Source organism: Odontesthes bonariensis, chromosome 18, assembly GCF_027942865.1.
Source record: "Odontesthes bonariensis isolate fOdoBon6 chromosome 18, fOdoBon6.hap1, whole genome shotgun sequence".
Taxonomy (NCBI): Eukaryota; Metazoa; Chordata; class Actinopteri; order Atheriniformes; family Atherinopsidae; genus Odontesthes; species Odontesthes bonariensis.
This window is the reverse complement of record NC_134523.1, coordinates 9,955,491-9,969,408: the sequence shown is the minus strand read 5'-3', so window position 1 is coordinate 9,969,408 and position 13,918 is coordinate 9,955,491. Positions and strand designations below refer to the sequence as shown.

Genomic DNA, 13,918 nt, shown 5'->3' with positions numbered 1-13,918 from the left:
TTCACATGTAGATCAAGTACACCTCTCTGCTGGAGCGTAAGTCCTTTTTCTACTTGGCCTTTACAAATATACGAAAGAGCTCAAGGGAAATGAATTCACTTGATTAGCTCCTATCTTGAATCCACTTTCACTCTCTTTTCCTGTCTCCCGCTCTCATTGTGACACACTCACACACAAGCATACAGTAGATTGGACCATACTCACACACACATGCAGTTATCAGAAACCTGCTGGGCTTTAGATTTCCCACAATTTGCTCAGCTTTGTTAGTTATGAGGAGAATAAATTGGAGATGATGTGGATTTTCTTTTGAGTAACTATAATGTCATACATAGGAAAATTATAAGACTTGAAAATCATGTGCTCTTGAATCTACAATGAATACAGCATGTCTATAGGTTCTTAATAGCTGGGAGAACTATTCATTCTTTAAATAAGTGGTCATCATCTTTCTCACTTAGTTCTATATTTGAATGGGATATTTCCTGTGGTCTGGTCCTATGTGTAATGACAGCAGTTCATGGTCAGTAGCTCGGAGGCACAGCCTGTGGTTTTCTCAGTTTAATTCCCTGCCAGGCTGATATAGGGCTGCCTCACCGAGCTGACTGGCTTCTCGCATGATAATGCGTGTCCAGTCTCTCAGCCCTACCCTTATATGTCATCAAATATTGCTGTCATTGCTGTGTGTCTTTATTGCTCTCCCTCTGTGTCGACTGTGCTTGTTTCTCTGCCCAAATACACATCACTACGAGGCAGACACGAGACTCTGAAATGTATTATACGCGTGTGCTTTGATATGCCTTAAGACGGGCATCAGAAATTATTCAGTAAAGCTCCAGTGTATAAAAAGATTTGTGAAAAAAGGCAAACAGTAATCTATGCACCTATACTTTATATTAAACCTTCTCAGATGAAGGCTCTTTTTGAATTTCCCCCATTGGGGGATAAATAAAGTATTTTTCTATTCTATTCTATTTCTTTGACTTCCTATTGCGATTAAATGCCACAGAAGCCAAACTGCTAACACACAGTCTAATATGCTGTCTTGATGAGGATTTTAACTGCAGCACTAACAGCATTTCATTTATTATATCAGAGTGTTCATGTGCTCTAACCGTTATGTAATTATAGGGTGGCTGATTCTGTGCATGCGCCTCCAGACCTGTCTGTGAACAGAGTGTGTGGTTGCAGGTTTGTGATTGGCCGAGAGCGTCCGGGTCAGCAGAGTGAGGTGGCCACCCTCATCCAGCAGACCCTGGAACAGGAGAGGAGACAGAGAGAACTACTAGAGCAGCAGTACGCCCAGTATGATGCTGATGACGACGAGGTAATGACCCCACACAGCCCCAGATTATAAGTCGGATATTAGTGTAACTGTATTTATTATGTAATGGAGCTTATAGTAGTACTAATTTACAGACAAAGTAAATTACATTTCCCTCAGTAAGATGAGCATTATTTTTTTTGTTATAAAGCTAATTATAGTGTATTTTACCTTGTTTGAAGTTCGCCTGGTGTCATATTTGTTATACACGACATTGGAGAGGAAAAATGAGGCTTCTATCTGCCACATAATGTAAATCAGCTTCTCTCTTATGACAGCTGACTGGGAGTTTTAGCTTATTAACTCCATAAAACTGACTGACAGTAGGCTTTGATGCTAACACACAAAACGCTCAGAGCCACACACACCAAGAGGATGTCATGAGAGCTGCATCACTCAGCGCTTCCCTCTCTGATTCTGCTGCTTAGTCACAGCACGTTTAATCCACCAGACACTGAGCTCATGGCCCTGCAACGCGCCCATGCTATCTGTGCGTGTGAGCCACATAGACACGCTCACAGTCTATGCATGTAAGATTAACACAGTAGACACAAATAAATACAAGCTTTATCCAGAGTCACCCAGGTATCTCCCCTCGAATTGTTTTTCGTCAATGACGTGTGAAATTTCTAATTTTCTGGTGGTTTGTGCATTGAAGGTGTTTATGCTCTAAGAAAGTCTTCACCAGACTGTGGATGCTGATCCCTGCACCGCAATCATGGCTACAGACACAAGTATCACTGTCGAGTCTTATCAATGTTCCTGTGGCTCTAATTTTGCCATTAGCAGAGAGCACATCACACTGTGACGAGCTATATAAACACGAAATCTCACTTCTTCTTTTGTTTTTCTGCTGTTTGCTGTTATCATTTCAGATTGTATGTGCATAATCAAAATCAAAATACAGTGTATTGCTTGAGTTTTCTTTAGTTGTTTTTTTTTTTTAGTGAAAGCACTGTGCATTTCCAGAAGATTTCCACAAGGAAATGTAAGCACAAAAATAATGATTGTATGAAAATGGTTAATCCATACATAAGTTACAACCTACCTTAAAAGCACTCTTAAAATTTGTCACAGTGAAGCACTAAAAATCTGCTAATTCCTCCTTAAATTCTGATTGGATAAACACTTAGAAAACCATCACAAAGATTTGTTGGGCAGTAAATGGAGCTTATAAATATTGATGTCTACGTAGGTATTCTAAAGAGTCTTCAGTGTTAGGGTAGGCCATTGTTATTTCTCACTCGGAGAGCTGCATGCTGTGACGTGACAGATAGCCCTTTATCAGAGCTGGGATTTGTATATTAAGAGGAAGAAGTGCTTCCTCATTTAACAATAGACACCAAAAACTCAGTCGTCAACCTGCTTCTTTGTAGACTGCAGGTTATACCCACATTCGTGTCCATCTAACAGTAGTTAAATGGGAGCGTGCACATGGGAAAAGGATGAGGATCGGTATTTAGTTGTATGCTTTATATCTTCATATAGCAAGCTAAAGGATATTTAAGTCCCATATTTAGCCTGAAATACTTCAGTACCATAAAGTGATGCACTTATAGACTTCAATGAGTTGTTTTTACAGGTGAAATTATCTGATGATCATGTTATTTATCATTTAATCAGCTGAACATCAAAATAATATGTTTTTGATAACCAGGTCTGTAACAGAGCAAAATTAGAGAGATGCTAAGATTTACTAAAACACAAACTGTGATGAAGCTAATGTACTTCATATTAATCAGTCATAAACTGAAGGGCTGAGCAAATCAAAATGTTTTGCTCGCAGTTCGGCTTGATTGTGTAGAAGCAGCTAAGAGGAAAAGCAAAGTAAAGCCAACATCAATCATGAACAAAACCAGCTCATTTGCATTCTGCACACTTGTGATTCTTCATCTGCGTTGACAGATCTTTTCTCTCTGGGTGACTTCAGCACAGAGAGAACACTCACACACATGCATCCAGCGCTCATGTGATAAGAGAGGGAAGGGATGGAGCTCTCTGCATTCCGAATTTATAATAGCTACCTTGTTCCACAGCCCGAGCAGTTTCACAGTAAAGATTCGAATGATGTCCGTCTGAAAACAGTAATGCAATATTGACCCGCACCACATAGTGACCGAAGAGAAAGATTTGCTGCAACAGGAAATTAATCTAGGTTTTAAAATGAACACCTGAAAGTGATCATTGCGCACAAAAAAGGAAAAGGAAACATTTAAAAACATAATGACTCCAGGCAGGAGACGCGAGCCTCTGTGTGCTTTTTATGCCACTACAAGTTATCCTAAATCAGACACAAATAACACTGTCGAGTCTTATAAAAGTTCCTGTGGCTCTAATTTGGCCATTAGCAACGAGCCCATCGAACTGTGCGGAGTCAAGCTGTATATCAAACTTTGTTGGTGGCTTTCTCCATCCATAAAGAGAAAACAACTTTACTGTTACGTGACATAAACATAAAAAAAAAACCAACAGATTAGTCTAATAATTGAGCATTTATTCTGAAAGTATTGGGATTTGTGCCGTGGTCTAATGTAGCTGATCACGCATATTTTTGTGAGTGTGGGTTGGATTGTGGCCTGTGAGTAACAAAGTCATCTCATCTGTATAACACATAAAAACGCCCAAGGATTGACCTTGACACTCCATCCATTGCATTTTTTTACTTCCCCTGTGCAACACTCTCCGCTATTTTTACTCATTTTTGTGACGTTTAGCAGGAGGTGAAGTTTTTCATCGCTTCGAAAAGGTGTTAAGAGTCAGGAATTGGCACGAAGATAGTAAAAAGAGCAACATGGAGAAAAGCAATTTGTCATCAAGTTTTAGCCGTGTAGATTCATTTTCGATTGATCAAGTAAGAGATTCAATTGTTATGTAAAACAGCCATAAAGTACCATTTTTTTTGCAATCGAAAAAAAAACTTTATATCTGACAAAGCGACTCTTTCAGCACTGTTGGCGGTCACGCACACAAATGCATTATCGAAGTCGGAGCCTGTGCAAAGCCTGCCTGCACATCAAGGGATCAATCACGGCCTTTACCTCTGTTCGTCATTCATGGGGAAGATTATCTCATGCCGAGCACCCTCTGAAGAGCAGCAGTATTTTCCCTGAAATTGTCCCCTTTACTCTCAGGTTTTCACGGATACCCCATACAGTTATCATATAGCTGTTTGACTACCATCTTGTATGTTCAGTGTTTGTCTCCACCCTCAGTAACTGGGACCTTAATGTAGGATAATAGTGCCATGGCAACAAGCTAGCCGGGTGTTATGAAAACGGAAGCGTGTGCCGGCCATGCATGCAAACAAATCAGGCCTGAGCGCTGTTATTTGAGTGGGAGATAGATGGAAGGATGTGTGGAGGAGGAGATGGGGAGAGGATGTGAAAGTAGAGATGGGACTCAAGACCCTGAAGGATGTGTGTGCATGGGCGATGAAGTCAGAGGGACACGTGACAATATGAAAATGCAGTATTTAATGGATTATGCTACGTAGGGAAAGTTGGGGGTTTTCATGGAGTAGTGCTGCTGGAAGAGTTGGGCTCTGTTAGTCCTCAGCCAACGATTGAAGCCAACCAGTCGATTTAGGCTCAGTGCCTAATGGTCAGTGCCAGCATTCATTATACAATATCTTGAGAGTTGCAGAAAGGGTAATGGATGGCATATGTAAATTTAAAGTATTTTACATTTTAATGCTGTTCAAAGCTTAAAGCTTTGATAACGAGTTGTTTCTTGTGACTTATTATTAAGAGCTTACATTTAGTAAATTAGACCGCTAACGTCTACAGTTTGCAGGCTCAGACCTCACTGGTTCTAACACAGAACCTTCTTATTCTTGAGGCAAACTAGTGACTGTTTGAATATAATGAAATATGACATTCGGATTTGTCAGCATAGCTTATGTTGGGAGTTATTTTTACTGAAATGTGATCGGTTTCTTTCAGCTCACCAGGTTGTCAAGCCAATTTATTTTCAACAAAGTTCTGGGCAACTAAGTGGGCTGCTGAACTCTTATGTAACGGGTAGCATTAAAATAGCATTACTTATGTGAAATAGAGAGTTTAGCTTTAGGAAAATGGAACTTTCTGGTAGCACTCGACATGTAATACCGAGCATGGCAGTGCAACGTGATGTGCTTTGACTGGTGTAGCTCTGAGGAGAAATGGGAAGAGGAAGAGCAGAAAGTAAGAGGCTAGAAAGAAATACTGAAGCTGGACAGCTGGATGCCTGACTGGTCAGCCGGTTTGAAGGTTGGAGCTGCTTTGCAGCCTGTTGAATCCTCATTGAAGGGCAAATGCTTTTAGCCATAAAAGTTTAATTGCATATTGGCTAAGCCCTGCCATTTTACTTAGGCTTGCACTGCTTTAGGCAGGGCAGCTTTTGGTCTTCACAAATGTGCACTGTACAGTAATGTGACAGTGATAGGTTTAGCCCGCTGCTAGAAAGTTTCACTTGATTTTAGGTAGCTATTCCCAACAAAAGGAGATGACGACAAGTGTTACTTTTCCGGTTGGAGAATAAAAAATTAAGATTAGATCAAAATAAAAATAAAAAAGGTTTATAAGTGAGTCTTAAAAACGAGCTTGCACTGAAGCACAGAATTCTTACCAGTTATCTAAAAGAAACAGATAAGTGGTTGAAATAGATAGCTGAAAGTAAGGGATAAATGTTTAATATATGTGGCCGTACTTACTAATGGTCGATACATAGAGGGCAAGATCAATTTTAAATGTAAAGTTAGTTGGGGATAGTTTAAGTACCTTGGGACAATGGAAAACAAAATACATGCAAAATACATTCAGGCTCTGCATCCAGAACTGATCAAAACGCTGACTGCTCCATTCTACTGAAAGGAAGACTGTTGTGTAATTTACAGTGTTAATATTGAACTTCAAATCAAATGTTATGAACACATTCGTCAGGCCTGTGAGGATCTGTGATTTAGTGGTGTGATTGGGTTAGTCCTGGCAAGGCCAATAGTCTCACTCCTTTTTTCTTTCTCTGTCTCATCTCTTCTTCATTAGATTTGCCTGTTTTTAGTAAAACAAAACAAAATATTTTTACCGCAAAGGTAAAAGAAGAGTGCGTCTTACAGGATGGCGCTCTTGTGCCAGCGTACACGACGTGACGTCTCTTCGCATTCTCTATACAGTCGTGCACTGGCTTTCTAAGCTGGTTGAATATACTGAAGTGGAGGCCAAACTCAAAGTTTGTGAACATTGTGTTGAATATTAATAGCTTTCAATCGCTTTCAAGTCCAGAAAGTTTCTGAATATTTTCAGCCCTACACGTTCACGTTCTCATTTCTGCTTTGACTTTACCTGACGTCATGAAAACAAAATCCTTTAATCCAAGTTAACCCCCAGTTTTATTTTACTGATGAGGTAAAAATGAACATCACTCACAAATGTACACTGTGCTGTTTGCAGACTACATGGCTGACTCAATGTTTTCTCTTGAAGCAGACAGGAGAGTACGCTACAGATGACGAGGAGACAGGAACAACGGTCGCAGGTGGCGAGAAGAGCATTGAGGTGTTTGACTTGCCAGAAACGGACGACATCTTGTCTCCATCAGAGTTAGATGCAACTAAACTCTACCAGAAGTTCAGAGAGGTAAACTCAAATACTTTTGCACGCACAGTTCATTTCCTCCTCCTAAATGAATATCCCCGAGGGAAGATTATACAACTGATAGGAGCGCACCAACAATATTCGCTGTCAGGGCTTTGAATAACTGCAAAAATATACCTGCACGCCCACTAGAATATCTTAGCTCTGGTAAAGAATTTAATAGAATTTTACAACGAAAAGATACCAGCATTACAGTCTAGTATCCCTGCTTTATTGGGAAAAATTGTGCTCTTTGTCAAGATTTAAGATCTACTTATGCTCCTAATTCCTGAGATGGATGATCAGAGGTGCGAACACAAACGCATTGGAAGTATTTTGCTCATTACTGCTAATGACCATGTTTCGTTAGAATCCCCAGAAAAGAAGAAAGAGCTTTAGAGCTGCATTTCCGCCGGTGTGTATCCTAATCTTGAACTCTCTTCACACAATTTGTTTCTTAGAATGGAAGTCCGTTTCGTTGAACCTTTGGTACTGTCACTAGAAATGAGCTCGACTCAAAAACTACAGCAATAAAACGCAACATTAATTTACTGACGGTTAACTCAGTTGTGCTTTTTAGGCTGCTGCGAGGCTGGTAATATTGATTGATCACTCCGCTGCCGTTACACATTCGGCCTCTCTGTAGAGTTACACAATAGCTGTATAACACATTTAACAAATGGCTTCAGCAGCACTGCAGACACTGCAGTGGATATCAGGTGAAAATTAAATACCATCCCTGGTGTCAGGGTGTATGTGCCAGTACCATTTCCTCCGTTTCTCTATATATTGATTGCTTTTTGCATAGTGTTGCGTCAGGATTTTTACATTTCTAAATATACTACAGACTCTTGTGTCAAAGCTTTCCTGTTTACTTAGAGCTCACATTTGCTCCAATTTAATCATCTGCTCTTATATATTCCATGCTCTCTACCCATCCGTCCTGTCGTTATGTAACTCCCCATCTTCTTCTTAATGACTCATTTCAATTTACATCAGTCACTCTCTACCCACGTAACATGTTTCATCTGTATTTTTGATCAGTTTTTTTTACACTGCTTTTGAAATTAGTTACATTTTCTTGTTTGAAATTCTTATAGCTTTTTGAGGCAATACAAACTTAAATCACTCGTGAAAATGTCTCAGCTTTCAGTGTCCCTCTAGGCTTTGGTTTCCTCTCCTCTGAGAGTAAGTGTCAGTGCGAGAGCTGGGATACAGTCGAGGGGAGTACAGGATCGGCCGCCTCTGTCACTCACGCTGTATCGACAGCAGAGAGCCTGCGCGGCCATGCGTTTGATTTTCTGACCGCTCTCTCTGCTCACTCCCATTTTTCCCTCTTCCCCCGCCTCTGCTCTCAATAGCTCCAGATCAAACACACAGTGACCGAGGCCGAGATCCAGAAGCTCAAAAACAAGGTAAAAGATTAAAACTTTTTGGTCAGCAGGTTGATTGTGGGTACGAAATGCAGAAGTTTTGTCAGAGTTCAGAGACTTTGTAAATGTGGATGGGACAGCAGTTCAAGCTTGGTGGGAAGCCTCTGGGAATAGATGTTTCTTACGGAGTAATGAGAAATGAACTATTAGGGAATCTTACACTTGTTGAACATATTTTAGATAAAGTATCTACATGTACTGTTTAGATTTGTGTCTTTTAGTTTTTAAAAAACATCTTCCTTTGTGTCTGCAAGGATCGTTTCGGTAAGAATGTGAATGTTGAGTTTTTTTTTTTTTTTACTTCTTCTTTGCTACTTATGTGCCTTAATTTATGCCCAACTACACTACACATTTAAAGTGTATTATTTGCGTGCTTTGTCAAATGTTCATGGCCTAATTTGACTAATTCTCAAATTAATGAGGTGGAAGTCTACACGATCAAATCAAGTTGTGCCTGAAAAGCTTATTTATGAGTGATGATAGTTACACTTATACATGGAAATTAAGTGATGGAATTCTTTTCTCTCAATTCAGATTTTGCTTTAAAATGACCGTTTGTAGAGCGTTCATCTTTGAATAGCTGAATGGGTTATCATTCCCATTAGTAATCTGGGTTTGTTCTCCTATTGAATGATTTTATGTAATAGCAATTAATTCAACTCTGCTTTCTTTATTGGGAAATTTCAAAACGGTTATTCCAAAACACACAATCCTTTTTTCACACTTTTTAAAAGATCATCTCATTATTGATGAACTATACCGTCCCATTAAATCTCCACGTCGCAAGTAAAGATTTTTTGGCCCTTTGCAGCTGGCATCAGTGGAGAAGGAAAAGCAGCGCTGGGAGAAAGAGAAAAGCCAGCTGAAGGCCAGCATTGAGGAGAACAAAGAGAGGATGTTGAAGCTGGAGAGCTATTGGATCGAGGCTCAAACCCTCTGCCACACCGTCAATGAACATCTGAAGGAGGCCCAGGCCCAATACCAGACCCTGGAGAAGAAGTACAACAAAGCCAAGAAACTCATCAAAGACTTCCAGCAGAAGTGAGTGAACTCGGGTTACATCGTTCAGCTCGGACTTCAGGCTGCGACCGAGCAGGTTTTTTTTTTTGGTTTGTTAGTCGGATTCTTGGACCTCTGAAACTGTTTTGACCTCGTGGAACACTGGAGGTGCTAGTCTAATTTGGAAGCAAAAGTTTACATTGATTACCTCATACAACAAATGGACAAGAACTCATTTTAGATGAGGGAGGTCTGCATTTGTACCCCATCTGAATGATTTTTGCAATTTTTTGCATCCATTGCGGTTTGTCTCACGCACTTGAAAAGAGAAGGTCATATGAGATGTTTTTAGTTGGTTTCAATATAGAGCCCACTGCTACGTAACACTGGTCAACTAAGCAAAGTTATGTTGTTCACTTTGGACCAGTTTGCTGCCATAGTTGATTTATTGATTTATTTATTTGGATACTTCAGTTCACATACTTTTTTCTGAATCAAAGCTGGATCTGAGCAACTTGGAGAAGATAACTATAACTCCACTTGTTATGCTGAATGCTCAGATGAATCACTGTTACTTTTACAGCCCCTCTCTCTTGTACAATATAGAAAATCTATTCCTCTTCCATCTGAGGTACAGTACAGCAAAGCAAAGCAGCTCTCTTTCCTTTCAAGTTGCACCTATTCCAACAGTTAGAACTGCACTCACAATCTAGTGTATTGCGTCACTCCTGTTTTTCTGTGCCGTAATTCCTTTGGTCAGTCCCATCACAACCTCTCTTACTCAGCGCCACTCTGACAGTTTCTAATTGGCTCAGCTCCTACAGGCCAAATGGAAGCAAACTGATGAAACAACCCCTCTGTGCTTATCTGTAGCTGAGGACAGAGCTGCAGAGTAGAGCCAGTGGGTTTCCAAACCAAGGGCAAATCAAGCAAGAGAAAAGAGCAGCATTTGGTAACCTTAGAAGCATAGGTCTGTGTTGTGTATGTGCATGTTCACTGTAAACAGCAAGGTCAGAGTGAAATGAGTCATGCTGACGTCATCAGGCATCCTCAACTCCCATATCGCCACAGCTAATCAAGATGTAACTGTCAGACATGATGAAGCATGATTCCATATGTATTGTAAATGTGTCTTGTTTTCTTGTGTTAACACACATCTAGTCAGCACGTAACAATCTTTCACTCCCTCTTGTTCCTCCAGAGAGGTGGAGTTCATCCAAAAGGAGGATGCAGAGAGGAGGCGGCTGGAGGAGGCTGAGAGAGCTCACCTGGCTGAGATCCAGGGACTGCAAGTTAGGGTAAGCCATCTCTCTTTAATACTGTCAGTCTCCCAACTGTCATAACTCTACACCTTTGCCTGTCTATAAAATGCAATACCATAAATAAATAAATAAATACAAAGAAATAGCCAGCCTTGAAAATGCGCTAATAACCAAGCAGCATAGCCATGTGTTAATATAAGACACATAATAAACATGTTAATAGCAGTTTATGGACTGTTGTCAGTTCGGATATCAAACTCTACTCTAAGGCCTTTCTGTAGTCAATGCAACTGTCCCCTATTATCACTCTGCACACTGAACTCTCATGCCTCCACTGTCCCCCTGTCTGCACTTTACTGTAACAAAAAAAAAGTATAGTGAAGAGTTGCAGAGATAGGAGTGGTGGAAAACTGTAGAATCTGTTTTTCATCAATACAGGGAGGCTCTTTTTTTAACTGCAATGTTGTAGTATAGCTGTCCTGTAGCTTCAAACACTGAGCTTTTGATACTTAGCCAACATCTTCTAGAACTCTACAACTGAAAGTTTTAACTATGTTCACCTCGTTGCACCATTTATTTGAGCTTTAAAGCAGATCTTTTGATGGGTAAATGTTCATAAACACTCTTTGATGGGTTCATCTGTTTACAGATTGCAGCATTAGAGTGCGAGTTAATGCAGCTGATGAAGCAGAACGGTATCCAGGTCAACAACAACAACAGCAACAGTTCCGAGAGGCTCAGTGGCCAGCAGTACAGCCCCAACAGAGCTACAACACAAGCCAGAGGTCTGTTTCTAACAGGACTGGTTTTTGCTGGGGCAATTATTCTTTTATGTTTTAATTTTTTCTAAGAAAAGCGTATGAATGACCACTTCCCAGACCTCGCTAAGGTCCACAGGAACCTTATTGCTCATTGTCTTAAAACTGTTCTTAGCTACTCAAAATGCTGGAAGCTGCATCACTCATCCACAGCAAAGCCCATACAAAGTACTGTTATCATCATTGCAGTAATTATTACAACACTAAATGAGTGACTTAATTGAAAAATGTACAGTCCCATGAGTTTTTGTGCTCAGCAGCATGAAAGTCTCTATGGTCCAAGCCACCTCACCCAGCAGAAAATTGAAGCCTAAATCCTTTAGATTCTGTTGAGAGCATGGTGTAGCGGTTTCCTCCTCAAATAGGCGAGTAATTGATCAAACTTATGTGATTTGATTTCTAGTGTTCTATTAAGTCATTTAATCAAACTATGATTCTGAATGAACTTTCAAAGTTTCTGAGTTTTATTTTTAACGTAAGCACACAGAGGAGTGTGTTTTTGTCTCTATTCTAATGTGCATCTCAAACCTTCCCGTGCTCCACTACCTCAGCCTTCACACACGCTGCACCTCTGACTCAAATTTCACCGCAACAAATTACAACACACAAGCAACCCATTTTGAGCACATCTGTCTGGCCTGGTTATTCTTTTGTCTTTTTAAGCTCTGTTGGCTTTATTTCAGCAGTAATAAATCTGTCAGAACAGTGCGTGCACAAAGAAGTGCCATGTCTGATACTGTTAGAGTGATTGGATCTGCACTGATACAAATGATGCTGTCCATTATGCAGTATTAAAACAAAGGGGGGGGTTGAGGGATACAAGCGGAATGAGACAAAAAAGAAATGAAAGCGTGCGGGAGGAGGACAGGATCTGTTGATAATGTCTTTTTTAAATTGAAGTCTTTCAATCTTTGTTTCCTCTGACCGCATGACCATGAGCGCTCAGGGAACTAGCTGGCCGATTAAACATGGTATTAGTATATATTAGGAAAGATTTTTTTGATAGACTTCTATAATGTGGGTGTCACATCAGGGTGCGGGCCATAAAAGGTACATGTCCAGAACTGATAGGCGTTCCCCTTTTTTTTTAGGAAGAAATGCACTATACTGGGGAATGGATTTCATCCCACAGTCTTTTTGCTCAGTTTTCTCTGTGTTTTATGTGTGTTTGGCTGTAGACCTGAAGGAGGGCTCTCCCTACTCACCCAGCAAAAAGAGGGACTCCAGAGGAGTTGCCCGAGATAGCATCAGTTCAACAGAGGGAGAGGTTTGTAAGAATTTAGTCTTTTACTCAGTAAAGCTGAAGAAGCTGAAGCATTGTTACTTTTTTTTTACAGATTTTGTATTTATCAGCATCCGCTGAAATATCAGACAGACGTGATTTGAACAGATATAATTTATATTAAGTCAAGCTCTGTTATTCTCCTTAGACTACACTTACTTTGCCACGTTTTTGATTTGACAAACAGTGTGCAACTAGTGTGCATGCATCTTCATCGGCCTGCTAGTGTCTTAAATTCTCGATTATTCCACTTCATTTCTTTTAATGGATTAATTACTGTGTGGTAATCTGCCACCTCACTTAGTCTGTGCTGCTGTCACAACTTGTTGTCTCTCTCAGTGTGATAATAACAGCCAGTCTTTTTCTGGAGGAAAGGCTTTTGTGTGGCTAATGCTGTCACTTAGCACAGCTACAGCAGAAGGGATTTAAGATTAGATAACAACTTGAAATCAGAACTGGCAGAAACACAGAAATCAAGGCACTGTGGTGCCTCCAAGGGAAAAGAGGCCAAGGAATTAGAATTGGCAAAAGTATGTCAAGTGACTTCTGTCAGATTAGTCTTCTGCCCTGATTGTTCAGATCAGATCCTCCTCTTTCCTGAGCTGTTTCTTTCCTCTTTCTAATTCAGTTTTGTCCTATACATATCCATCTTCCTTTCTCTTTTATATGCACTTCTCCCTCATTACTTCCCACACTTCCCCTTGTTTTCATTTCCTACTCCATCAACCTACTCTTTCTTCCTCTGTATTCAGGTCTATGAAGCTCATGCAAGCCCAGCCCACAGTCGCTCTGGCGTGATTCGCAGTGATGGAGGAGCAGCAGGCCTTAGGGCCCCTGGCAGTGCAGAGGGCTCCCCCAGAAAAACACTGCATGGTTAGTACACCTGCACCCTCCTAATGCACAATTACCTGTACTGACATGTTTGCTGCCACAATTTTCACATTCAGCTCTTTTTTAAATGTCTTTTTTTTCTAATGTTTTTAACACATGGAGTAAGAGTAATCTCATTGTGTGATGTCTCTGATCGCAGGCTCCCAGTCTCCTGCAATGTCAAGCCCATCTCACAGTTTAGAGGAGCAAAGACAAGCCATGGACCCTGGGTAGGACAGAAAATAAGGCCATGTTATACTTCTGTTACCGTATCTTTCCGAGAGCTTCAATTCATCGTTCATTGTTAAGAGAAATGTAGCA

At 40.5% G+C, this 13,918-nt stretch overlaps 1 protein-coding gene across 6 annotated transcripts in view; it reads left to right on the top strand.

Moving 5' to 3' along the window:
* The window catches only part of ppp1r9a (protein phosphatase 1, regulatory subunit 9A), a 49,716-nt gene that overhangs the window by 28,974 nt on the left and 6,824 nt on the right, over positions 1 to 13,918 (top strand). For 5 of the 6 annotated variants that reach the window (XM_075450305.1, XM_075450309.1, XM_075450308.1 and 2 more), the window contains exons 6-14: positions 1,192 to 1,327; positions 6,784 to 6,936; positions 8,295 to 8,348; positions 9,178 to 9,407; positions 10,567 to 10,663; positions 11,277 to 11,412; positions 12,624 to 12,712; positions 13,480 to 13,600; positions 13,758 to 13,827. In XM_075450305.1, the coding sequence (XP_075306420.1) occupies positions 1,192 to 1,327; positions 6,784 to 6,936; positions 8,295 to 8,348; positions 9,178 to 9,407; positions 10,567 to 10,663; positions 11,277 to 11,412; positions 12,624 to 12,712; positions 13,480 to 13,600; positions 13,758 to 13,827 (1,086 nt within the window). The remainder of the gene's footprint in view (positions 1 to 1,191; positions 1,328 to 6,783; positions 6,937 to 8,294; positions 8,349 to 9,177; positions 9,408 to 10,566; positions 10,664 to 11,276; positions 11,413 to 12,623; positions 12,713 to 13,479; positions 13,601 to 13,757; positions 13,828 to 13,918) is intronic. The other variant, XM_075450306.1, reaches the window with a different exon arrangement.